General features: G+C 40.9%; 3 protein-coding genes across 18 annotated transcripts in view; 1 reads left to right on the plus strand and 2 right to left on the minus strand.

The window, feature by feature from the left end:
* Positions 1-10,856, minus strand: part of LOC110840346 (ribosomal protein S6 kinase alpha-5) — a 24,842-nt gene extending 13,986 nt beyond the window's left edge. The window contains exon 1 of the mRNA XM_087345477.1: positions 10,644-10,856. Within this exon, the coding sequence (XP_087201603.1) occupies positions 10,644-10,645 (2 nt within the window). The 5' untranslated portion in view covers positions 10,646-10,856. The remainder of the gene's footprint in view (positions 1-10,643) is intronic.
* Positions 9,242-13,567, plus strand: LOC147874357 (uncharacterized). 2 transcript variants are annotated; one of them, XM_087345474.1, is made up of 4 exons: positions 9,242-9,807; positions 10,855-11,142; positions 11,326-11,613; positions 11,791-13,567. In XM_087345474.1, the coding sequence occupies exons 1-4, from the start codon at positions 9,459-9,461 to the stop codon at positions 12,465-12,467; spliced, it is 1,602 nt and encodes a 533-aa protein (XP_087201600.1). In that variant the 5' UTR covers positions 9,242-9,458; the 3' UTR covers positions 12,468-13,567. The 2 variants fall into 2 exon arrangements, with proteins under 2 accessions (XP_087201600.1, XP_087201601.1); XM_087345475.1 differs by having other exon boundaries at positions 9,243-9,591.
* Positions 12,857-26,390, minus strand: part of LOC110840349 (eukaryotic translation initiation factor 4 gamma 3) — a 20,449-nt gene continuing 6,915 nt past the window's right edge. For 13 of the 15 annotated variants that reach the window (XM_087345461.1, XM_087345465.1, XM_087345470.1 and 10 more), the window contains 10 exons: positions 25,138-25,293; positions 24,411-24,868; positions 23,957-24,116; positions 22,629-22,771; positions 21,681-21,788; positions 21,228-21,398; positions 18,470-18,661; positions 16,384-16,460; positions 15,064-15,214; positions 12,857-14,061 (listed from right to left, as the gene is read on the minus strand). In XM_087345461.1, coding sequence (XP_087201587.1) covers positions 13,885-14,061; positions 15,064-15,214; positions 16,384-16,460; positions 18,470-18,661; positions 21,228-21,398; positions 21,681-21,788; positions 22,629-22,771; positions 23,957-24,116; positions 24,411-24,868; positions 25,138-25,276 — 1,776 coding nt within the window. In that variant the 5' untranslated portion in view covers positions 25,277-25,293 and the 3' untranslated portion in view covers positions 12,857-13,884. Of the gene's footprint in view, positions 14,062-15,063; positions 15,215-16,383; positions 16,461-18,469; positions 18,662-21,227; positions 21,399-21,680; positions 21,789-22,628; positions 22,772-23,956; positions 24,117-24,410; positions 24,869-25,137; positions 25,294-25,911; positions 26,206-26,390 lie in introns of those variants that run through there. The other 2 variants (XM_087345457.1, XM_087345471.1) reach the window with 2 other exon arrangements.

A 26,390-nucleotide genomic window follows, 5' to 3' on the forward strand; every position in this document is an offset into this window, starting at 1 on the left:
TTTATTCTTGTACCTTCAACGCTCTATCAACTGATAATGTTGCGTATCCATTATTTAAACATGACAGGATGGTTATGAATGATGGATCGCGGGAGTACATTCTGTGCCTGCTATAAAGTAACTGAGAAGAACCAGGAAGCTGGGGTTAGCCGGTGCCAACATGTTAGTTTACTGCGATTGGATGAAGCCGATATTTTGGGCGTGTTTTAAGAGGAGACAGGAATTGGATCTATTTTTCTTTTAGATTATGGAGCCACAGATTTTCAATAATCTCACAGGCGGCTTCAAATGGCGGATGCTAAGTTTGTTATGAATTATGAATGGGACAGGACGAATGTGTAAATGGATTTTAGGAACTGCTAAGGATTTTGCCTTCCACAAGGTGGGGATTGTGTCTTTGAACGAGATTCGAACTGAAAATCGCTTGGATAACCTCTCAGCTTTGTCTTGAGTACTTCGTGGTTTTACTTTCGTTAAGTTAGAGAATTTTCTGGCGTTGAATCCGATTCTGCCTCAGATAATTCGTTGATGCGATAATTGTTCCTGTGCTCAAGCGTCTTCACGCTGCGGCCTGCTTTACCCTCGGTGGTCACGGGATACAAGGCTAGGTGAGCCCCAGAAACAGACTGAACGCAGAGAGAGAGGGCGGGAACTTCGCCCCGCAGCCCACAAAAAACCAGGATCACGATAGACTATGGCCGCCAGATACGGAGTGTTTCGAAAAAGCATTCGCGGACAGCCGACAACGGGTGATTCTCCGACCTTTGGGTTTTCGCGGGGCTAACAATTGCCGACCGTGAGAATAATAAACTGTTCCGACGTTTTGTGGGTGGCCTCTGAGTGGGACGGAATATTTGCAACGACCTAAGCTGGACCAAGCGCACTCAAAGATAAAATACAAATGACTTGTTCTTATGCTCATTTGCTCTTTAACGCGATGCATGCAAAATAAGCATATGTCTATGTTGGCTAATATATGATAGGTGGGTATTATATTTTTCATATATGAATACAATTTGGACTTGACAATTTTATAGTTGTATTTTGTGTCTTATATTAATCCACAGTTCGTTCCAGAATCTCTTCTCTTTTTTTGTCAATTTTAATAAAGAGAGTATTGTGAATTAGTACGCCGAATTCCGCTGGACTGACACAAATCTAATTACTTTTTAAAAAGGCTTCCAGTGCACTCTGTTCATGGCAGATTTAATGAAGAAAAGTTGGCTGATTTGGTTACTGGATAAGAGGGACAGGTTCGTATGCAGCTCGTAAAAGTATTGTAAATGGTTTCACTGCCTCATTTCATTCGTGATCTTAAAATCTGTGTTCCCTACAGCGTTCTTTCACGCAGGCGAAACCTTTCGAAATAAAATTAATATTATTTTGCGGTAGCGGATGCACTCTATGGAGTACTCTTGGTACTATGAACAGAGGAGCGTTCATACTCGTTGAGCCATCTCTCGGGGAAATAAAGAAGTTCAACCGGTTTTGGTAGCTCTATCAATAAAGTGAATCAGCATTATGATCAACTTTAATCACAGTTTCCGAAATTTAACATTTTAGACTACCAGATTCTTTTGACCGTATAATCAGTGAAGTTTTGCCTAGAATTAGGAAGTTTAATTTTGAAACGATATTTAGGGATAGAATGTGCACGCTGATACTCCAGAGACCAAAGCAAGTTGCTTGTGCTTCTAAATGTCGTACAAGGGAATGGTCCAGTTGGTCAAGTCAGAAGGCACTTGTAAGGTTGTGAAGGACTTGATAAATCACACACCCAATAAATACTAAATAGGAACCAAGAAGCATAGGACTTAGATAAACCTAAGATGTTCCGCACTTCTGTGACAGTTACAGTGCACAGATTTGTAGGTAGTTTTATCAAATGCATTTTGAGAGCTGTTTGAGTTCTGATATATGAGCCTGTGTGTCTCAGACATTTCTGAAGCCTTTCCCAGTCTTACCAACGTCTGGCCCACAGACCTCATTGGAATCCACCAGGAAACACGACAGTGCTGCTGTCATGTGTGTATGGTGGAATAATTTTTAACTGCACATTCCAATTTTGGACACATTTTGTGCAAATTTGTACAGTGTATTGGCAGCTCATATTTACCCATCAAACTACGTGTATCTCAGCCCTCGTGGCTAATGTCCGCAAATGCCTCAAAACAGTGAAGGAAGCTTTGGGGGTAAAAACTTGCGTCGTTAAATAAACCATGAATAAATAAAAGTGCATGGTTTGCTATAACCACACAAAATCAGCAGATTAATTCGGAAACACCCGGTAGCTTATGGGCCTCATCATTAAACGTGCGTCGTTTAATACGCCCGTAAAATTACCCCAGAAACCAACATCCGAACAGAGACTCGAACAGAGGACTGTTTTCGTGTCCGTGACCTTAGACCCCGTAATTTCCTCTCCGAAAGAAAGAATTTTGCCTTGGCGTCGATTTCTTCTCGTGGGTGCTTTCCCGTCAACAGAAACCATCTTTGTCGAGACTAGACATCAGTGTCGAGGCCTTCGTTTCCGAAATCTCCTCTACGAAGCAAAAAACTCTGATCCTTTCTTCTGTCTCGCTTAGTTTCGAAGCCAGAGGAATCGCCCTTGAAGGAAATCGAACTCAGGACACTTCTTCCAGAGTTCTTACCTTCCTGCGTTCTCTCACTATTCAAAATGAATAATCGGGATTCGAAGGAAGGAAACATTTTCCCTGTCGCAGGGGCGATGGGTTCAACAGCGCCCGGGCCCCTCAAAAACCGTCTTTAAAATTAATAAATTTAAAGGTGATGAAAAGAGGCTTGAAGTAAATTTTGTAATTTAATTTGAACTTGTTTAAAATTATCGTCGTATTTTATTTTTTATTATTATTAGTGTTCTGTCTGACGACAGGTCCATATGAACAGGATCCTTCCATCCTTTTCTCGGACTGGGACCTGTTCATATACGTTCTTGGCAGATGATCCAGAAGTGGTTTGCCATTGCCTTCTTCTGTGTGTCAATGGAGTAATTGTTGGGATGCCTCGGAGAAACTTGTTTAATTTTAAAGACGATTTTTGAGGGGCCCGGGCACTGTTGTACCCATCGCCACTGGGCGAGGAAAAGTGTTTCCTTGCTTCGAATCCCGATTATTCATTTTGACCAATGAGAGATCACAGGAAGGTCAGAAGTCTGAGGAAAGGTGTCCCGGGTTCGATTTCCTTCAAGGGCGGTTCCTGTAGCTCCGAAACTAAGCGAGACAAAAGAAGAGTTTTTTGCTTCGAAGAGGAGATTTCGGAAACGAAGGCCTCGACACTGAGTTCGAGACCCGACAAAGATGGTTTTTGTTAACGGGAAAGCACCCACGAGAAGAAATCGACGCCAAGGCAAAATTCTTTAGTTTCGGAGAGGAAATTTCGGGGTCTAAGGTCACAGACACGGATACACAGTCCTCGGTTCGAGTCTCTGTTAGGTTGTCGGTTTCTGGGGTAATTTTACGGGCGTATTAAACTTCATTTGTTTGCAGTATTTCTCTTCTACCAGTGGTTCTGTGTCCTGAGCTTCATACAGATTGTGAAGGAACTTGAGCTGGTGCATAAGATGGGTCACTATGAAGAAGGCAAACTGAATTTTCATAAATACCAGCGCATGAATGTACTGGAGCTTGGGGCAGAACGTTATCCAATGAGTGAAGATTTTGTACCAGTTGCAGACTTCAGTCGCCACTATAATAAGAAATCAATTAATGAGAATATTCATTCAAGATTTAGCATAGATAGTGATTATAATAATGTAATGGCCAGACCTGTATATTAGAGTAAGTCCTTGCACATTTCAGTATGGAGTCAGGAAATTCAAATGAAGACATCTGGTTCTCTACAAAATGTTTGCACTGCTTTACTGTGCAGGTAACTCTTATAATTTGTCAGCACTGTCACCTTCTATCTCAGTGCATGTTTTCCAATGTGTGATCATGCTACATGCTGCACCTTCTCACTGAGTGTGAAATTTTATAAAAGAGACAAGTCTGTGAGGAGACTTCTTTGTTTTCTTGCAACATCTGTTTGAAATTACAATTCAGTAGTAGAAAATAGGTATATGCAGCGAACTGAGGGATGACTAACACAATTCCTCAGAGAACTATATAGGACAGAATATGTTGGAAAAGGGGATTAGAGGCTATCAACATGAAGATGTTTAAAACTGAAAGTTCTTTATTATTAAATAAAACCACTATTATACAGAAACTTTTACACTTACTGTCCAACTGGGTAGCAGTCCTTACAGTTCCAGCCTCCAACACATAAACAAAAGCTAAACCATGTTTTGTATTTTAAACAGCAGTGGAATTTTTTGTATGATATTACATGTTTGGCAAACCATGTATAATCATATTTTCCATGTTCAACCAATAATTGTCCATATTTATTTTCACACATATAATGGAATGTGTTCTTTTCTGTATGCCCATTTGTTAGAAATTAAAATTAATTGCAACATGTGTATTAATTTTTATAGCCAATAAAACTATTAAAATCTGTAATACATCACTGTTTATTTTATTTCAAACAGGTGAAACCTCTTTATTGTTAACAGTATGTTGTACTTTAAGTGTTTTTATATAGAATTTATCAGAAACTACTTTTATTAACTTTTCCTATGTAAGTACATTTCTGATAATGTTCTAGCTGGACTCATATTCTTTTTCTAATGTCTGCCTTATACTGCAGTACTGATGTCATATTATGTACCACAGTTGTTACAGTGTTGTGTACTTTAGAAAACATTAATAACAACACTTTCCAATAAATTCTATATAAAATAACACTTTGTATACTACAATATAATAATAACACAGTTCTCACTGCAGTCCTCGTCCCAGACCCCACTGCAGTGTTTGTACCAGTACTCACTGCAGTCCTCGTCCCAGTCCTCACTGCAGTCCTTGTCTCATTTCTCACTGCAGTCCTCGTTCCAGTTCTCACTGCAGTCCTCGTCCCAGATCCCACTGCAGTGTTTGTACCAGTACTCACTGCAGTCCTCGTCCCATTTCTCACTGCAGTCCTCGTTCCAGTTCACACTGCAGTCCTCGTCCCAGACCCCACTGCAGTGCTCGTCCCAGTTCTCTCTGCAGTCCTCATTCCAGTACTCACTGCAGTCCTCGTCCCAGATCCCACTGCAGTGTTTGTACCAGTCCTCACTGCAGTGCTCGTCCCAGTTCTCACTGCAGTCCTCGCCCAGACCCCACTGCAGTGTTTGTACCAGTCCTCACTGCAGTCCTCGTCCCATTTCTCACTGCAGTCCTCGTCCCATTTCTCACTGCAGTCCTCGCCCAGACCTCACTGCAGTCCTCGTCCCATTTCTCACTGCAGTCCTCGTTCCAGTTCTCACTGCAGTCCTCGTCCCATTTCTCACTGCAGTCCTCGTTCCAGTTCTCACTGCAGTCCTCGTCCCAGACCCCACTGCAGTGCTCGTCCCAGTTCTCTCTGCAGTCCTCATTCCAGTACTCACTGCAGTCCTCGTCCCAGATCCCGCTGCAGTGTTTGTACCTGTCCTCACTGCAGTGCTCGTCCCAGTTCTCACTGCAGTCCTCGTCCCAGACCCCACTGCAGTGCTCGTCCCAGTTCTCTCTGCAGTCCTCATTCCAGTACTCACTGCAGTCCTCGTCCCAGATCCCACTGCAGTGTTTGTACCAGTCCTCACTGCAGTGCTCGTCCCAGTTCTCACTGCAGTCCTCGTCCCAGATCCCACTGCAGTGTTTGTACCAGTCCTCACTGCAGTGCTCGTCCCAGTTCTCACTGCAGTCCTCGTCCCATTTCTCACTGCAGTCCTCGTCCCAGTCCTCACTGCAGTCCTCGTCCCATTTCTCACTGCAGTCCTCGTTCCAGTTCTCACTGCAGTCCTCGTCCCATACCCCACTGCAGTGCTCGTCCCAGTTCTCTCTGCAGTCCTCGTTCCAGTTCTCACTGCAGTCCTCGTCCCAGATCCCACTGCAGTGTTTGTACCAGTCCTCACTGCAGTGCTCGTCCCAGTTCTCACTGCAGTGCTCGTCCCAGTTCTCACTGCAGTCCTCGTCCCAGATCCCACTGCAGTGTTTGTACCAGTCCTCACTACAGTCCTCGTCCCAGTCCTCACTGCAGTCCTCGTCCCATTTCTCACTGCAGTCCTCGTTCCAGTTCTCACTGCAGTCCTCGTCCCAGACCCCACTGCAGTGCTCGTCCCAGTTCTCTCTGCAGTCCTCATTCCAGTACTCACTGCAGTCCTCGTCCCAGATCCCACTGCAGTGTTTGTACCAGTCCTCACTGCAGTGCTCGTCCCAGTACTCACTGCAGTCCTCGTCCCAGATCCCACTGCAGTGTTTGTACCAGTCCTCACTGCAGTGCTCGTCCCAGTTCTCACTGCAGTCCTCGTCCCATTTCTCACTGCAGTCCTCGTTCCAGTTCTCACTGCAGTCCTCGTCCCAGACCCCACTGCAGTGCTCGTCCCAGTTCTCTCTGCAGTCCTCATTCCAGTACTCACTGCAGTCCTCGTCCCAGATCTCACTGCAGTCCTCGTCCCATTTCTCACTGCAGTCCTCGTCCCAGTTCTCACTGCAGTCCTCGTCCCAGACCTCAATGCAGTCCTCGTCCCATTTCTCAGTGCAGTCCTCGCCCAGACCTCACTGCAGTGTTTGTACCAGTCCTCTCTGCAGTCCTCGTCCCATTTCTCACTGCAGTTAGTTGGCAACTGCTATTTATACCCATACAACGCTGACGTCACGTATTGCGCAACCGTGAGAAAAGGCGCTCAATTCGGTTCATTCAGGCGTGCATAAGAAATGAAAAATTAACCTTATGGCCTGCCAATCGAGACTGTTGCACGTCTGCGTCACAGGTGTGCTTTACGAATTCCAATCTTTCTCGCGCAGGTTTTCGTATCCAAGCGATTTTCAGTTCGAATCTCGTTCAAAGACACAATCCCCACCTTGTCGAAGGCAAATTCCTTAGCAGTTCCTAAGATCCATTTACACATTCACCCTGTCCCATTCACAATCCATAACAAACTTAGCATCCGCCATTTAAAGCCGCCTGTCAGATTAATTAAAGTCTGTGGCACCATAATCTAAAAAAAATCGATCCAATAAGTGTAAAAGTTTCTGTATAATAGTGGTTTTATTTAATAATAAAGAACTTTCAGTTTTAAACATCTTCATGTTGATAGCCTCTAATCCCCTTTTCCAACATATTCTGTCCTATATAGTTCTCTTAGGAATTGTGTTAGTCATCCCTCAGTTCGTTGCATATACCTATTTTCTACTACTGAATTGTAATTTCAAACAGATGTTGCAAGAAAACAAAGAAGTCTCCTCACAGACTTGTCTCTTTTATAAAATTTCACACTTAGTGAGAAGGTGCAGCATGTAGCATGACCACACCGTGACGTCATGACATTGGAAAACATGCACTGAGATAGAAGGTGACAGTGCTGACAAATTATAAGGGTTACCTGCACAGTAAAGCAGTGCAAACATTTTGTAGAGAACCAGATGTCTTCATTTGAATTTCCTGACTCCATACTGAAATGTGCAAGGACTTACTCTAATATACAGGTCTGGCCATTACATTATTATAATCACTATCTATGCTAAATCTTGAACGAATATTCTCATTAATTGATTTCTTATTATAGTGGCGACTGAAGTCTGCAACTGGTACAAAATCTTCACTCATTGGATAACGTTCTGCCCCAAGCTCCAGTACATTCATGCACTGGTATTTATGAAAATTCAGTTTGCCTTCTTCATAGTGACCCATCTTATGCACCAGCTCAAGTTCCTTCACAATCTGTATGAAGCTCAGGACACAGAACCACTGGTAGAAGAGAAATACTGCAAACAAATGAAGTAACATGTACTGTGGGCACATTATTTCCCACTTGGACAATGCATTGTCACTTCGGCTCTGAATATGGAGACAGTATGCTTCTCCGAAACACTGGTATCTATCAGCCAGTCCACATGGCACCAGAACCAAAAAGAACATCATCCTCGCCACAATGTGAAAACCTCAAATCTCACTTTCAAACACTGTCTGTGAGTCTGGAAACTGTTACATCATAACACCCAGGCATCTGCATGAACATGAAAATGTTACTGTCTAAATTAGCTACTTGTTATAGTTACTTTCTGCCAAAATAATTCAAATTAGAAGGGGTTAGAAGGACAAGAGATTAATTTGCAGTTTTTAGTGTTCATTTTGTGAATATACCTTAAATTAGAGAAGGAAAGGAGAACAGGATTGAATTAAACAAAACAGCAGATTTTTGTGTTTACTTCCACCTTAAGATTGCATCGAAGTTTGGGGGAAGATAAGACGAAGGAAATTCTTTCTTTATGCCCTTTTCAAATCAGCAGATTAATTCTGAAACACCCGGTAGCTTACAGGCCTCATCATTAAACGTGCGTCCTTTAATACGCCCGTAAAAATGACCGCAGAAACCTACATCGTAACAGAGACTCGAACCGAGGACTGTGTATTCGTGTCCGTGACCTTAGACCCCGTAATTTCCTCTCCGAAAAGAAAGAATTTTGCCTTGGCGTCGATTTCTTCTCGTGGGTGCTTTCCCGTCAAAAAAAACCATCTTTGTCGGGTCTCGAACTCAGTGTCGAGGCCTTCGTTTCCGAAATCTCCTCTTCGAAGCAAAAAACCCTTCTTCTGTCTCGCTTAGTTTCGGAGCCAAAGGAACCGCCCTTGAAGGAAATCGAACTCAGGACACTTCTTCCAGAGTTCTTAACTTCCTGCGTTCTCTTATTGGTCAAAATGAATAATCGGGATTCGAAGGAAGGAAACATTTTCCCTGTCGCAGGGGCGATGGGTTCAACAGCGCCCGGGCCCCTCAAAAATCGCCTTTAAAATTAAACAAGTTTCAAAAACTGACGTTATTTTTAAACAAGGGCAAATTAAATTGCAAAATTTACTTCAAGCCTCGTTTCATTACTTTTAAATTAATTTCCTTTTACAGAGAAAATATTTAATATTAATTTTTGATTTCTTACAAATTATAACTTGGAGTAATCCAATTTGTATTTCTTTAATTACAAAGAATGTGTAAATATGAAACGCAGGTGTTCTTATAAAACTCGAACACGTGCAACAATCTCGGCTGGCATGCCATATAGTTCATTTTTCAGTCCTTATGCACGCATGAGTGAACCGTATTGCACTCCCTCTACTGACTGTTGCGTCATAGGTTACGTCTGCTTTGTTGTGCTGGTATAAATAGCAGGCAACAATCGGCTTTCGTCACTCTGGTTCGAATTGTGCTTCGAAGAGGTTTTGGATTAAGTGCTTCGAGAACGAGATACTTTTGTGTTGCCTTAGTTAGCAAATAACTTTCGGAATAACTCAAGAACCTTTCCTGTGCGAATTTCACTCTCTGCATTCTATTCTGTCGGAGGACATCGGCGAAGAAACTATTGAACACCGAAACGTCGGTAGACATGTCAACCGACAGTACGCAAGCAGATCACCAGGCTGGCTCTGGGTCGAAAAGGAAATTACTCGAAGAAATGAACTCGACACGCGCGAAGAAGTCGAAGAAGGAAGATTGCGCGGGCACAGAAAACGAGTCTGGTATTTACTATACTGAATTTGGTCCTCGCTTTACTGAATATGGAGGACCTGATATCCCTTTTCTGGATATTTTTCCCATGGCACCAACGAAACATCCAGTGGCAGAATTTCAACACGAAAATGTCCGCGGCGACTACATTGATGTTCCGAGGCCTCGACCTTTTAAAACCGACTCATCGTCTAACGCAGCTGAAGTCGAGGACGGCCACGAAAGCGGCATGTAGAGTGCGCTTTGTTCTTTGCGTTCTGTGTCAAATTTCCTCCTTTGTGCAAATGAGATTTTCCTACATCTCCCGGTTTGTTTGGGCCTAATAATTACCGCCTTCCAATTACACCCCGCGAGGTCCAGCTCATAAATCCAATATATATTTCTGCACAGACAGAAACAGTATTAATGTTACTTAATAATAATAATAACACGTGTTTACATTATTCTTATCGTAAAACACTAAGACAGGGTTGTATTCCTATCTACGAACTCCGGAGGTCGGTGTTCGAATCTCGACTGGGTAATTGTATGAAAATTCTCCGCTGATTGTTAGAAAATCCGCCACTTATTCCCCTATATAGCTATAAAGATATGATTAACGTTCATGAAATTAAATCTTTGAAAGCTGCCATTTCAGAGATCCAACAGGTGTTGAGACGTAGTCAGCTAAAAGATTCCTCACGTTGTTTGCTGATATTCCCCCGCGCACTACGTCTTCACCACGTATTTTATCAAGTCCTCTCCCCCGAACAAAGTTGCAAGTTTATAGCTCGATGAAAGATCCTCCATTTGTTACTCAATATTCCAAACGAGCGTTCTATGTACCTTCGGGCTCTAGAGAGTTTTTCATGTCTTAATGATGTCCACAGCGAGGAGCTCTTAAATATTTTAGAATCGCAATCTTTTCCGTAACTTCCAACATCAACATAGACAAAACGGAAGAATAACCTTTGTAGTCGAAGTACATCGATCGAAAAATTCGCCCTTCTTTCAAAATCTGAAGCGATCGTTTCCCAGTGCTGTTTAGTGGGAACGGGAATACATTCCAAACACTGCAACTTACATCTCTGACAATCTTGCTCGCTGTAGAAATGCCGAGTGATGTATATCTGTGAAAGTACAACCGCTCGCCAGATATCTGAAACAAAAACATCAATAACGCAAAAAGCTTAGAATAATGACAATAACAGTTGTAGCACATTCTTATTGATTGGTAAGAATCTAGCATGTGGCACATTGGTTTATTCTTATGTTGTTGTCTTTTTCATCTACAGAAGTGATGAAGAGACAGGTGAATGTTCGAGATGCTCCTAAAAAATCAATTAAAAAACAAAAAGAGGCTGCACGATTGGGAGCTGGAAAGCCAACTACAAAAAAGCACGATTACAACGCACTGTTACCATTCCTAAGGAAAGTGTTCCTGGAACGGAAAACAGAAGACACCCGATCAGCTGATATTGGACAGCCCGAGGCGGCGAACGAGCGAACACCTCAAAACACCCATGAAAACGAAGTTACTCAAGCAATCGCCAAGGATTTCAACACACCAGTAACACGAAAACGTAAATTAGACAACGTTGAACTAGAAATGATTCAAGCTCCTAAGGATCTGAAACAAAAACATCAATAACGCAAAAAGCTTAGAATAATGACAATAACAGTTGTAGCACATTCTTATTGATTGGTAAGAATCTAGCATGTGGCACATTGGTTTATTCTTATGTTGTTGTCTTTTTCATCTACAGAAGTGATGAAGAGACAGGTGAATGTTCGAGATGCTCCTAAAAAATCAATTAAAAAACAAAAAGAGGCTGCACGATTGGGAGCTGGAAAGCCAACTACAAAAAAGCACGATTACAACGCACTGTTACCATTCCTAAGGAAAGTGTTCCTGGAACGGAAAACAGAAGACACCCGATCAGCTGATATTGGACAGCCCGAGGCGGCGAACGAGCGAACACCTCAAAACACCCATGAAAACGAAGTTACTCAAGCAATCGCCAAGGATTTCAACACACCAGTAACACGAAAACGTAAATTAGACAACGTTGAACTAGAAATGATTCAAGCTCCTAAGGATCTGAAACAAAAACATCAATAACGCAAAAAGCTTAGAATAATGACAATAACAGTTGTAGCACATTCTTATTGATTGGTAAGAATCTAGCATGTGGCACATTGGTTTATTCTTATGTTGTTGTCTTTTTCAGCTACAGAAGTGATGAAGAGACAGGTGAATGTTCGAGATGCTCCTAAAAAATCAATTAAAAAACAAAAAGAGGCTGCACGATTGGGAGCTGGAAAGCCAACTACAAAAACGCACGATTACAACGCACTGTTACCATTCCTAAGGAAAGTGTTCCTGGAACGGAAAACAGAAGACACCCGATCAGCTGATATTGGACAGCCCGAGGCGGCGAACGAGCGAACACCTCAAAACACCCATGAAAACGAAGTTACTCAAGCAATCGCCAAGGATTTCAAAACACCAGTAACACGAAAACGTAAATTAGACAACGTTGAACTAGAAATGATTCAAGCTCTTAAGGATCAAGCGGATCGTCATTTGTCTTTTTTCAGAGGGATAATTCCTTCATTGAACACTTTTGATGACGACGAGATATTAGAATTCCAAATGTTGGTGCTACAAAAAATAACATCCATGAAACAACGGAAAAAAATGGTTTCCTACAATCAGTACTCTGCTGAAATTCATCCTATGCGCATAAACACTAGTCGGCAGGCAACAACATCAACTGAAGGTCATCTCTATCAGAACGTGCGTCCGAGTACTTCAACTGGTTCAAGCGATGGGTACGATCCAGCAGAGAAGTTTGGTCCACATCTCTCACCAGCATCAGAAACCTCTGATGACTTTACTTCATGAAATGTTTCTAAATATTTCTTGTATTGGTCTTTTTTGTATTACAAGTAATTATACATTTCTACGCTAATAATAGTCGTAGATTATTATCCTCTACGCGTTTCTTGTACTCTGCATATCATAAGTAAAACTATTGAAACTTTCTATTCATTAAACAGTAATTGCAACGGCCAACATTTGGATAGGCTGGATGCGTTCTCTCATGAATGTGTCTTGGCGCTGAAGAGAATCCTTTAGACGTCGGTGCAGTTCATCAAAAGCGGATATTGTCATCCTAAAATAATTGTTAATCTTTTTTCTGCTCTGTCCCAGTTTTAATTTTCTTTATTACGATCGGGCACACGGAGGACGGACAAGATCTACTAAACGGAATTGGAAAGCGACACAATCACTTCGCAGCAAAACACTTCACTTTTATTGCCGTTCTGTGTACTTTTCTGCGATCTACATTAAACAATATGAAAAAAGAATACTTATGTTCAAATGTTTACACATAGTTAAAACATTTTAGATGAAATGGTAGGAAATATTAAATTCGAATTTATTTGTAATAACGAATATATTTAAAATAAATGGCGTGATAATAAATAGGGATAATTATAATCGAATAGAACATTTTTCGGCTGGTATCGATTTATAAGAAGTTGTCGCAGCCACGATGTGCAAAATGGGGTTGGTTGCCGCGAGTGTAGAAAGTTGCGCAACATGGCAGAGGTACTCAAAAGAAGATTTCATTAAAGTGGTTTCGTTTATGCAAGTTACGTGACGTGTCGTAAATCTCGTAGACATCAGTGGAAATGGTCATTGCAGGCGCACTGACGAGAGTCTGCGAGTCTGTGGCAGTGCACTAATAACGATCCCAAGCAGACGGACATTTTCTTTAGAAAAGATGCGCCTAGTATTGGACACAACATCACAAAACAAGAAATTAGATTTTCCATTAAATTTTACAAATGTACGGAGGTGGATCTAATCTAAGCTGTAAGTTTACGTCCACTTTCTTATTTCCGCACATTCTGGAGAGGATTCCACTTTGGACACTGACCACCTCCCTTATGCCTTGTCTACACATCAGCAGTAACTACTACATATTCATTTAACATTTAAAAAGGGGAAGACATTGTTACAACGTCCGATGAAGAGATGGAGGGAAAATTCAAGACTAACGAGCCTCAGGGCCTAATAGGAAGAAGAACTTTTAAAAAATAACCACTTGAGTGCAAAGTCTTCTCTTCTGCAAATACCGTTCAAACCGTGCAGTTCCATACAGCAATAATAAAACCAAGGGACCACTTTTATTGAACACGAAAAATGAAATTGTCACCACTGTGCGGCTGCATCAATATTCAAAGTGTTTTATAAGCCAGCCCTCTCTTAGGTGTGAGGTTTTGGGAGGGAAATTTTGTTTCAAACTCATAATCTAATCTCCCTCCTCTTGTTCAATCTGGATCTGGGCCATTGTTTTGGGGGTTGATGCAGTCCTTCTCGGGACCCAGTTGTCCTTCCGGAGGTCTTGCAGCATGAATCTGATCCGACTTGATAGCAGTCCCTTCTTCTGGGAAAGCTCCTTCATTTTGCTGAAGCACTCGGACAGGTCCTGCAAGAACACAGAAAATTCAAGTCACATTTCACTCCTTACGCTTAAGAGCTGACACATGAAACTAGAAAACTCATCAAGTCCACATAGCACATGCTGTGCGGGAAGGCACGTGTAAATTTAAAGGGAGCTCTGAAGGTTACCGTCACTAACTAAATGGAAATGTGCGTCTCATCTACACAAACACTTAAACAGAGATTTTTGGTGGCTGAGCCTAGGCATGGTACTGCTTGCTCGTGCTGTGACAGTGAGTGAATTCTGACATGAGCCAGCAGAGGTGACGGGAGGAAACATTCAAGTCTAACCCAATACTGAGCAAGATTCCCTTTGCGCTAGACAGGGACAAGCTTACACTACAGCATCAGGCATTTTATTTTAATCCTATGAGCGTGACCCAGGTAGGAGGAGTACGAAGAAATTCAGAAGAACATGTCGTGGTGATCATTCATCACACAGAAACACTTTCAGAATCTCGTCGGCAATCTCGGAAAAGTATTTAATATCAGAATACGCATAATATCTTTACGTATTCTTTATAATGTGCATTTACAAGTATTAAATCCATCTTCGGCAGTAGTTCCCACTTTGGCCACCAGATTGCAACATCAAATTTTCTAACTCACAAAACTGCTGTTCATCACCATCTTACCACCTCTAGTAGGATATTCAAAATATGATTGAGTGAGGTCGTGCAAAATAGCACAAACTCCATATCAAATTTTATCCAAGTCTGTCAAGTTAAATTGACCGGAGAGACATGACCAGCCCATAATGCCTTCTCGTTATACAATTCGTGCCAAGAACGCGTAACAATTACGAACTACTTGCATGTTACGAGACAGAAACCAGAAACTGAAAGAGAACAAACACTACCACACACTGCCTTTTTGTGTCATACCTTACATATACGCCTGGGGTCTCCGTAGAACTCAAAGGAGGGCAATAAATTAAACTGTAAGAAAACTGCAAACTAAAACTATTTGAGAATTAACACAAACATACTTGGTTTTTTCTCTCTAAATCATCCCCCACTGTCGTGAGCAGTTTGCACAGACACTCCGACTGCTCGTCTCCTTCCACAAGAAGCCGCTTAATGCATCGCTGCATTATGCTCGCTGTCAGCATCCCTAATTTGAAAAGCTCGCCAATAAACCTGTAACGTACAAAAAATATTTCAATGGGTTGAGTTAAGACAATAGTAAAAATCCAAAAAAAGAACACGAGCGAAGTAGTTCGTCTCTGCAAGATACAGAAACATTTGTACCTTAAAATAATAACTTTTTTTAAATTAATTCAATTTAAGCAATCTCTTGTGTGTGAAAGTGGAGCAGGAATTTAACCTTCAGTCCTCTGATCATATACAGAGTTAAACCATCAGTGCCCTGGCAGGACACATACAAGACGAAGTGTGGACTTTATGACGAGATAAGCAGCAGAATTGTGAAGCATACGTAGATATTTCTGCCTCATTTTGACACATTATGGAACAACACAGAAAACATCTTCTTGGAGACATTTATTTTAAATATTATAAATCATTCGCGAATATCAGGGGAATATTAGAAAGAAAACCCCCTCGAAGGTATCACCACCTTGTCAAAGGCTCATACATTTTGCTTGGTGAGGAGGCTTGCATACTCAAATGACCCTTAGGGCTATGCGGGCACGGGCTTCGGCTCCTAGTAGGGTCACCCAAGCCGGGGAAGTCTAAGAGTAAGAGTGATACACCGGTCCTCCAGGTTGGGGTTTGTGTTAACAACCCCACCCCAGAAATCAATTATTGTTACAAAACCCTAGGGAGGAAAAAGCCCACCCTGGGCTGTAGTACTGAGGAAGAAGAAGGTTAATAAAAAAACCCATCACTCAAAGCGGATGATTCAATTACAAATGGATCTCTAGAAACATTTCAGAGAATCAAGACGGAGTTTCTTTGAATGTATAAGACCCTTAAGAATCTCCTGACATAAAAAAAGAATATGGCACCATTCAGCCTACCACAATGGCTGGTGTAAAAGAGAGCATGTCCCTTTTGACTATTAAAGGTTACAAAATAAATGAAGTTGTAAATTCTCAGATTGGAATAAGGAATCATTTCAAATATAACATTAACCTTTTACTGTACCAAGACTTGGCACCCAACAGTCCCATTCTAATTTGGCACAAAATTTAGAATAAAAGGCACAACTTACAAACTGGAAGGTAAAAAGCCATAAACATTTCAGATTTCCTCCCAGTTTCTACTACTCTAGCTTCACTACTTTCACGTGCCACTGACGAATCAACTTTAGAGCTGCAAATATTATAAACAAAAACGTATCTTACCTAATATTTCCCACTGATTTCCTTCGTATCCTTCGCAGTTCCTCTTCGAGATTGCATTGTAGTACCTTCTTCTTTGCCTGCAGAACAAAGAGATATAAAAGATTTTAGTTTGAATTCAGTGTTGATTCAGAACGCTGCTAATTAGGAATCGCTAATTTTGATGGCGCCAGTAAGAGACATTTCATGCAACGCCTTTCACATATGTAAGCTTCCATTTTAAAGTTTGCTATGACGTTTGCGTATCATTATAAATAATCAACTGAGTCCATGAATCAGTGTTTTTGTGTGGCTGAAGACACTCAGATGGTCAAGAAGTTCCCTGAATTTACCTGAACATATCATGAGCCAATGAGAAATACATTGCCAGGGGTAGGGAAGGAGGATAAAAGTGCAGCAAAAGTCCATTGTTATGAGAGTTCATGATGTTCAGAAAAAATCATTGCATTAAGTATTCAAACATGTAGAAAAGTAAAACTAGCTTAAGGAGTTAAGAAAATGATTTTTCATCTTGAGGTACAATTAGATGACAATAATTTTAATTCAATTTATATGCCCTCTTGAGATACGTGAACAACTACACATAACGTTATTAGATTACAATTACATTAGTGGAGAAGAACTGCAAAAAGAGACTTGTCATATGCCATAATTGTCACATTGGACACTCACACTTTGTAGTTGGGTTCTTGTGCAAATACTTTGAGGGATTTAGTACTTTCCTTGTCATTCGTTTTCTTCAGGATTCTTAAAAACTTTAGAAACTTATAAAAATAACTACGCTTTGAAGGATGGATCTTCATCTACAAGCCCTTTTCAAAGCATACACGGGGGGCCGGGCTTGGAAAATGATAGAGGATAGATTACTAAAGCCATGGTACCTGGGCAGGGACGATCATACTCGGAAAATTAGGACTAGGAAACAAAGAACGGATGTAGGCAAATATTCCTTTGTAAATAGGACCATAAGAAGCTGGAACCAATTACCTCCAGGCGTGCTAGAGTCTTTCCCCTGTAAATTAGGCACCTTTAGAAAGAGGGTCAGAAAAGTAGTTACAAGCTAAGGGTTATTAAGTTGGGAATAAATGGTGATAAGTGAAGTGAAGTGTCTTAGTCTCCAAGTGATGAAGGGCTGTAGTTCTTTGGGATAAAATTTTCATGTACTGAGAGCGGACTTTATATTCCACTCTTAAGTATTGTGATTAATTAGTGGATGTGTGTTTTTTTATTGTGTGTCAGATGTTTTATTTTGAGTGTGGTATGTTGTATTGTTGTGTCTCATTGTATTGTTGTGTGAGTGCATCAGTTCATGACGTTTGTAATACATTACAGTTATTGTCTTATGTCTAGGTGGTATTAAGTTCTTTTTTTTAAGTTAAGTACTTGAGGTTGGATGGTTTTGTAATTTATGAGTTGGTTGATTTTGAGTGGGATGTGTTGTTTTTGTTGTGTCCTTTTTTATTGTTTTGTTCTGTCTCTGTGTTGATGATCTCATTGTATGTTGTGTCTTATGGTTTTTGTTGTGTCCTTTGTTTATTGTTTTGTTGTGTCTCATTGTGTTGATGTATCCCATTGTTTGTGTGTCATATTGTTTTTGTTGTGTCCTTTTGTTTATTGTTTTGTTCTGTCTCTGTGTTGATGTATCTCATTGTTTATTGTCTTATTGTTTTTGTTGTGTCCTTTGTTTATTGTTTTGTTGTGTCTCATTGTGTTGATGTATCCCATTGTTTGGGTGTCATATTGTTTTTGTTGTGTCCTTTTGTTTATTGTTTTGTTCTGTCTCTGTGTTGATGTATCTCATTGTTTATTGTGTCTTATTGTTTTTGTTGTGTCCTTTTGTTTATTGTTTTGTTCTGTCTCATTGTGTTGATGTATCTCATTGTTCTGTTCTGTCTCATTGTTTTGTATGTTATTGTAGGACACTGCCACCGGGTATAAACCCATTTGCAGTCAATAATAAATAATAATAATAATAATAAAGGGGGAAGACACATAGTCTGTCAGATCAAGCAGACCGAGCTATTCCCAATCTGTGGACAGAAACGTAAAACATTAGACTGTAGACAAAGACAGTTTGAGAAGTACTCACTGGCTCTGCTGCTTCTCGATCCAGCTCCACCTCAGAATTCTTTTCAAACTGATTCTGGCATTGGTTTAGCAGCAGCTTCCTGAAGGTAATCTCCGGTTCATCCTTGTTCCCGCACTCTGCTGGAACTTGCGTGCCGGACAGAACTTTGCACATTCTTGCGTACGCCTCGGAGAAGCTGGGTTCATCAACGGCCTAAACATAAAAATACACCACATGATCACTTTGCTCTGTATGACATATATACGTAGGGCAGTCAAAAAGTTCTTGGAATTCCCCTGCAGACAGAGAATGAGAGGTAAGATAGCGCACGCAAGTGTTGTGGTGGGCAGCTGAGCGTGGCAACAGGTCTGGACAGGTTTCGGCGTGCCGTGTCGTTAGTGTTCCGTTTCAGTTAGACGTGGGTGTAGGTCATTCGGCACAATTTCACAGTTCGAACAGCGTGCGAACATCAAGATCATGTGCAAATTGGGCAAATCTGCTGAAGAGACGCTATCGGCCCTGCAGCAATTTTACGGTGATACCGCACTAATAAAATCCGCGGTTTAGGACTGGTTTTCCCGGTTTAAGAATGGACAGGAGACGTTGGTGGATGACCAGCGCAGCGGGAGGCTTTCGACATCCAGAACCGTGGAAACAATTGAACTAGTGCGACAACGGATTCTATCTGATCGCAGGATGGCCATCGTGGAGTTGGAGCATGAAGTTGGTATCTCTCACGGATCCATTCTGTCCGACGATTTGAAGATGAGACGTGTCAGTGCGAAGTTCGTTCCGAGGCAGCTGACTACGGATCAGATGGAATGTCGCACGATGGTCGCTGGAGATCTCTTTGAGAAAAGTACACAGGGCCCTAAGTTCCTCACAAAGATCGTCACTGGTGATGAGTCATGGGTGTTCGCCTACGACCCGGAGACGAAGATGCAGTCATCCGAGTGGCACACAGTTTCGTTTCCCCGACCAAAGAATTCACGCCTCGTTCGATCCAAGGAAAAAGTGATGCTCATGGAATTCTTTGACATCGACAGTGTGGTGAACCATGAGTTCGTACCGCCTGGACAGACTGTTACGGGTCATTTCTACGTGCAACTGTTGCAGAGGTTGAGCGAAGCAGTTCGGAGGAATCCGCGCGACAAGTGGCAGGGTGGGTGGTTTCTGCATCACGATAACGCACTGAGCCACACATCGCTGGTTGTGCAACAATTCCTCGCAGAGAAAAGCATTCCCGTCATCACCCGCCGCATTTCACAATCATGGAGGACATCAAATCGAATGCGACGGCCGAACTCCGGAAGATTCCAAACGAAGCCTTCCACTGGTGCTTCCATCAATGGCAGGATTAATGGAGCAAGTGTGTGTGCGCGCATGGGTCCTACTTTGAAGGTGATTAGGTAAGCATTGCCGTATGTCCTACCATTACAGTGCTATACCACAATTCCGGGTACTTTCTGACTGCCCCTCGTATAACAGTAACTGTACTGAAGATATACCTAGAGATGTCGCATCAATTAAAATTATTAAATCATAGCCACCTAAATGAAGCATCGACAGAAGCAAATCTTTATCCCTTGAACCCAAGAAATTCCAAAACTCAGTCAGATGCAAAACATTTCATGACAGTGTTCCCTTTTCACGTATGAGACATTCATTTATAGATGAGTGAAGAGAAATCCTATGCTTGAAGGTGTATTTAAAGAAAGAACAACCCGGTTTCTGGTAGTTAAGATTATTACCGTGATCAGTAACAATTATAATTTTCAGCTGCCCCTAGAGCCTCCATTATTATTATGCTGAGGATACTTTCAGTACTTCAGAAATTCAGCTGCAAAGTCTCAAACAAAGAAAATTTTTATCAATATGACAGTTCTGTTTCAATGTATCAGCTGCTAAAGACTGCTGCCTCACCTTTTCAAATATGAGCTTGATGATGCCCTCCAGGCGATCACTGCTGTCAATTGGCAGAGACTGGACCTGAGCAACAAGTCTGTCAAATTTCTCAGGCGTGAGCTTGTTGAGCACACTGCGTACCTACTTATACAGGTCCTGCAACATTAAGTTCTCTCTCATCACTTCACACAAAGACAACACAAAACACGAAATTAAAGCAAAACATGTTTAAATATGTGACGTTTGTTCAGTACTCTGCCTTTTAAGTCGGTTCGAGGTACAAGCCCAAGATTTCCATTACATTAACATCCAAATCAAAAGTTGCTGCATAGCACGCAACATCTTCCTTTAAAACATGCCACATGAAGCAAAAAATGTTAAAACAGATCAGATTGTCCTTTTCACATGACCAGTCAGCAGTGGGAGAAAGGATATTCAATTCACCTTTGAAAATAAACCGGTTGCAGGGCATAACTAACGCCACTTGAATAGAGCAAAGATGAACAAATCTAAAGAGTAGATCCAATAGAATAATGGTTAACAAAATTGGTCACAAGAATGACTGAGGGATGTTTGAAGAGTGAAAGAAGCATTTCACATTAAACTTAAGAGCCACTCAGCAATCTGTGACGCAGTATGAGTGAAACCCAAAACCTCTGGTCACTGCACAAGAGTTTAAACAATCCAATTCACCAAATTACCCCCATCACCCCTAAATGGTTGGTCACCCCACAGATACATCAGAAAATTGTTTTTTCCGTGTAGACGAGTTTCTTAGTGCAGGACTGTTACATTCAGCCATCTTACATTGGGGTAGACACAGCAGTATTCACTGCTTCTGCGATCCTGTGGTCAAAGAATGCCAGGTACATACCTGAGTCTTTGCCTCCTCTTCATTGGTAGCAGAGGGCTTCACTCGTCTAGGCCTCCATGCGTTTTCTGTATGTTGCAGTTGCACGTTTTCCTTGAGCGAAAGCTCTATATGAGTAACAGGATTCTTATACTTAGTGACGATTCGTTGGCTGTTTCTCCAAGGTGTGGGCTGCTGTGAATTGAACCGAAGCAGCAGAAAATTAGCTCAGTGTTCAATCCTAAAAATTATATTGTTCTAAAAGATTATCTAGATCTTAAAATATTCCAAAAACTACAAGTGGCCACGTTGAAACTTACTTTACAGTGTGAACTCAATTTTTGCAGAACACTGTAGCATGCTGCAACAGTTATGCATAACAGCTAACACTTCTGGTACGCACTAGCTTTTCATGGAAACATCTGCATTTATGGACAATTATCACAAGGCAAACACACAAAATATTCACATACATACCTCTTCGGAATCATGTCCCTTCATGAAGTCAGAATAAAATATATTACAAGATGGCGTGCCAGAGCGAGTTCTATTCGTCTTTGAGGATCTCCTCTCTCCCACATGTACCTGCAAACAATTTAAAAACAATTGTGCTCAGAATTTTAGGGCATTTCAAAATGCACGGCAAAGTAAGGAATTCAACTCTGAGTATATTTTGAAAACTAAACTGGCATATATTTACTTTAAATTTTCCATTTTTGAATTTAGACATTCATTTTATACATTACTGGATGCATCCAACAGCTCACAAAATAATACACCTGTATGTACAAAGCTCTGAATGGCAAGAGAGTGAAATTTGGCTCAAGTTGTTTCTAGTTTGTTGTGTTCATCACCTCTCACAAAAAATACAACATTCCTACAGCTGCAGTTACTTACAAAACATCTTCAACTGTTCACTACATTCTCACACGCATACATTAAATGGCTAGCCAAGAATGATCACTGACGAATAACTCGCCCATTATCTTAAACCACATATAATCAATTCTCTTTCAGCACAGCTTAAATTTTCTTAACGCAATTTTCAGTAAATGGCGATACAGCCAAGTTCTTTATCCTTCCACAAAGCATCTACCCTGTAGAACACTCCAAATGTCACAACCCCCAATTTCCATGTACCCTACACTTCTACCGCATCCATAACAGATTTTTGCACCTTTGCTTTCGAAACACATACTACTCTGACCCCATCACCATCACCAATCAGTCACCCAGACACCGAGTGACTGCCTTCGGCAATACTTCGTAATATAAACTACACTCTGACAGCTATAGAAGATATCCACCTCCCTTCTCCAAAACATATGATACAATCTAAAGTGGATTCAACTTCCCACAATCATTTACACACTTTAAAAAGACTTGCCACTTCATTATATCAATAAGTGGCAATTTTAAACGTACCTGATTTATGCCATCGTTCACTACTGCACTAAGATCAAGTAAGTCGTCTGGTCTCTTCATTGACAGAGGGTGATACCTCAGCTCCAACAGGAAATTTCGGTCATATATCCTCCTGCCTTCTGGATTCTGTGGACTCCCCTGGTCTGGAAGCAAACGCTGACATGAGCTTGCAACAAAATCAGCAATGAGGAATTCGATCTTTGTGTCATCATGAAATATTTGAAAATCTTTTCTTCATGTGAGGCATTCTTCTACAAATTGCATTATATATTGAATCAGTTCCTTCCACAACATTTGCCAATATAAATTTGCAACAGAACTTCTGTTAACCTGCAATTTAATGGGTCTTTCAAAACCAATCAAATGGAAAGTCTGAAATCTTCCAAGATACGAATTCTTGTGGTAAATCGCTGTTGAGTGATATCAATTTTCATTGCATATACTGCAGCAAACAAAACAAGGCCCTGTGTTTCTTCCATTCAACTAACATTCGAATCAGACTTGTAGCAAAAACAAACAGCAAAATTATGATATGCACTCACTTCAAAACGTGTTCTCCATGAAGAAAGAACCAGATACATTTTTAGCACTGTCTGCATTCTGTAAGAAGTTACTGACAATTCTGCATTCTTTGCTTTATCATTCCTTCCAGATTCTCAATTCATAAATGACCTCTTACCAGTAGCATAACCACTATTGAGGGGCTCTTTGAGAGGGCAAAATGTGACGCTGACCCTGACAATAGTGCCACTGACATCAGATTGGTCAGAGGTCATGGGACAAGTGTGTGGAACCTGTATTACATGAGTGCGCTCCACGTTGCTTCACAGATGGTGGGTCTGGCCAAGAATTGCCACACAAAGGCGTTCAAGACTTTTGCACGCAGAAATGCGACTTAGTTTTTGTGTAGCGTCGCTTACTCTTTGTTTATTTCAACCAAAAGTGGAACGTTGTGACAAGTTGTAGCAAAACCCTAAGATATCAAATTTAATGACAGAGTTATTACATGCTATGAGCAAGAAGACAAAAGGGCAGTTTTGAAACTTTGTCATAAATGTGCCTATACATAAGGATTAACACATTTTATACTTGACACACGGAGAGCCGTTCATCAGGCACGAACTTTATGCTATTTTCTGGTCTGACATAACGAAATATTCTTTAACACACATGAATATGAATTTATAGCAGTCCAGAATAGGAACTGATTATATAAAAAAAAATTATATTTCATTTAGCTTATAGTTCTCAGCACTGGCACATTTATCCTCCACTCACGCCTTGGCCAGTGCATGCCCCTAATGAAATGCACTATTCTTTACACTTACCCACTTTGTCTGTGCACGTCAAAGAATCCACAGCAATTGCGATGTTCAGTGCATCTGCAGAGATGGCATCTGCTCCCTCGGAAGGAATTGTACTTGTTGGTTCTGCCCCTTCAGTTATTGTAGTTCCTGAGTCTGCAGACATGTCCTCCTCCTCCTCCACCTGCACACACACACAAACACCTTGGTAAAACACGGTGCTAAGCTCAACGTTCGTTTCCAATTTTCTTAAAATTGTAACTGATTCTTTTATTTGAGCAATGATTTTTACAGCTGTTCAACCGCAACATAAAAAAGATATTTTTATTCAATGCAAACCATCAATTTATAAAAGCAAACCTAACAAATTAATCTAGCAAGTGACATAACTTCAACATTTGAAATCTTGTAACAGTAACTGAAGGCTCCATACACGTCTGCTACGTCGAATCTCAGACTATTCAGGGCCATTACCAACCTGTGCTGCTTCCTTCTTCTTCAAGCTCATCTTGTATCTCATCCTCCTTCTTCTGTTACGTTTTGTCTTTCTGTCCCTACAGTCGATCTCCTCGACAAGACCCGCGTCTTCTGCCGATGCAGTGACAGCAGCTGATTCCTCGGCAGTGGTAGTGGCTTCTGTCACGCCAAGAGCTGAGACAGTAGCATCCACCTGGCCATCAACACTGTCACCAATCTTGCCTTCAACCTGATTGTTGAACTGGCTTTCGACATGGTCGTGAATCTGGCCTTCAACCTCATTGTCGATTTGGCCTTCAACTTGACTGTTGACCTGCTGCTCCAAGTTCAAAATGTTCATTCCTTGTGACAAAATTAGACTTTTCAGGCTATCAATTTCCTTTCTCTGCTCATCTATCACTTGCAACAAGCTGCTAGTGTACACCTTCTCTGCTTCCAAGCGCAATGAGGCTGCATATTCTGTAACATTTGATAATTATTTTGAATTATAAAATTCCTCTTGTGAGTGTATACGAGGGTTACTTCAAAAGTCATGGCAACTAATTTTTTGGGGGCAAACACATTATATTAAAGAAAGTTCAAAATATACTGGAAGAGGGGTCTGGGGGGCACATCTGGACATCTAGATAGACATGCATTAACATCATAATTAACAGAATATCATACTGATGTGACTTATAGACTGTACTTTTAACCTCAGTACTTACACAAAATTCCACCATACTTACTGTCTGCATTGAATATCTCAATCAGTTTTTCCGGCATTATGTACTTCTTGTTTAATGCTCGGATCCTCTCTGTCAGAGTTTTCAGGGTTTCTTTCGATTCCCTCATGAGACGAGAACGTGTTAGTTCAAATGGTCCCATTTGAGTAGAGGATTTACCTGAGGACACACGGAATGCAGCATTTTATAATCCAAGAATTCTCTGTAACGTCTTAATGTTAATATTTATTGCTAAACATTTGTCTCAACTTTGAAATCTGAACTTCAGCCACACATAAAATCGTGTGTGCATTGGCTGTTTGTGTGTTGCACTGCTATTGATTTACATTTGTCACAGAAGATATTAGGAAGATTACATTTATCAAAACACAAAATAAGGTTGTGTAAAATAACGTGCACTTTCTTTAATGAATGCTTTTGCTTTAAAATTAGCAAGTTAGGAGACATTTCAAAATTTCTATTACACAATACAAGTCAGTTATTGATTAATCCATAACACAAAACAAGGGTCCTCAGTTTTTCAACTGTTCTCTCCACAATCACTTTCCATTAGATGAATATACATAAGACAGAAAACAACTTTTAACAACCTCTGAATGTGTATTCCCTACTATAATACACATAATATCCTCATCAGATCTTTGCAACGTACATTTGGAGGTAGTACATACCCTTTGTTAGGCAAAATAAATTTGCAAATTTTAAAAAGTTCTAAATTTATATTCTTTACGATTAATATACAACTGCCAGGCTACACAACAGAATGATTCAAAATACCTTTAAACCCCGTGTACTCTGGTACACGCTGTCGTTATTTTCTGCTTATGTATGTTTCTCAAGCAGCACAATATCAAACGTGTTATCCAGTTTTGGGCCAAGTTCTGGACTTACGTTTTTCAGCAAGACTGGTTTGTTTCTTTTATCGATGTAGTCTTCCTTAATTAAATCACACTTTGTTACGTCACTAAAACATCTGTCGCTATCAAAAGCAAAAATTATGAACAAGAAGACGCTTAATTTAACTACAACATGCGCCATTTTGCACTGATTTCGTATGGAAAATGCAGAGAGTGTAAATGGTGTAGTCGCATTCAGAAAAGTGATAGTCGGGACGTGCACTGAAACATTCCGGCCGTCTCCACGTACTTGATACCTCTAAAATCTCTGAACGGCATTAAAAGTTTTTTGTATCAATCATGCTAACAAGATGTGCCATTTATTATGTACTATGGGACTTGATGTAAAGTAGGACCGTT

This window comes from Zootermopsis nevadensis, unplaced genomic scaffold (genome assembly GCF_977971745.1).
Source record: "Zootermopsis nevadensis isolate Lab colony 2312 unplaced genomic scaffold, Znev_1.0 Znev_ptg000009l, whole genome shotgun sequence".
Lineage (NCBI taxonomy): Eukaryota > Metazoa > Arthropoda > Insecta > Blattodea > Termopsidae > Zootermopsis > Zootermopsis nevadensis.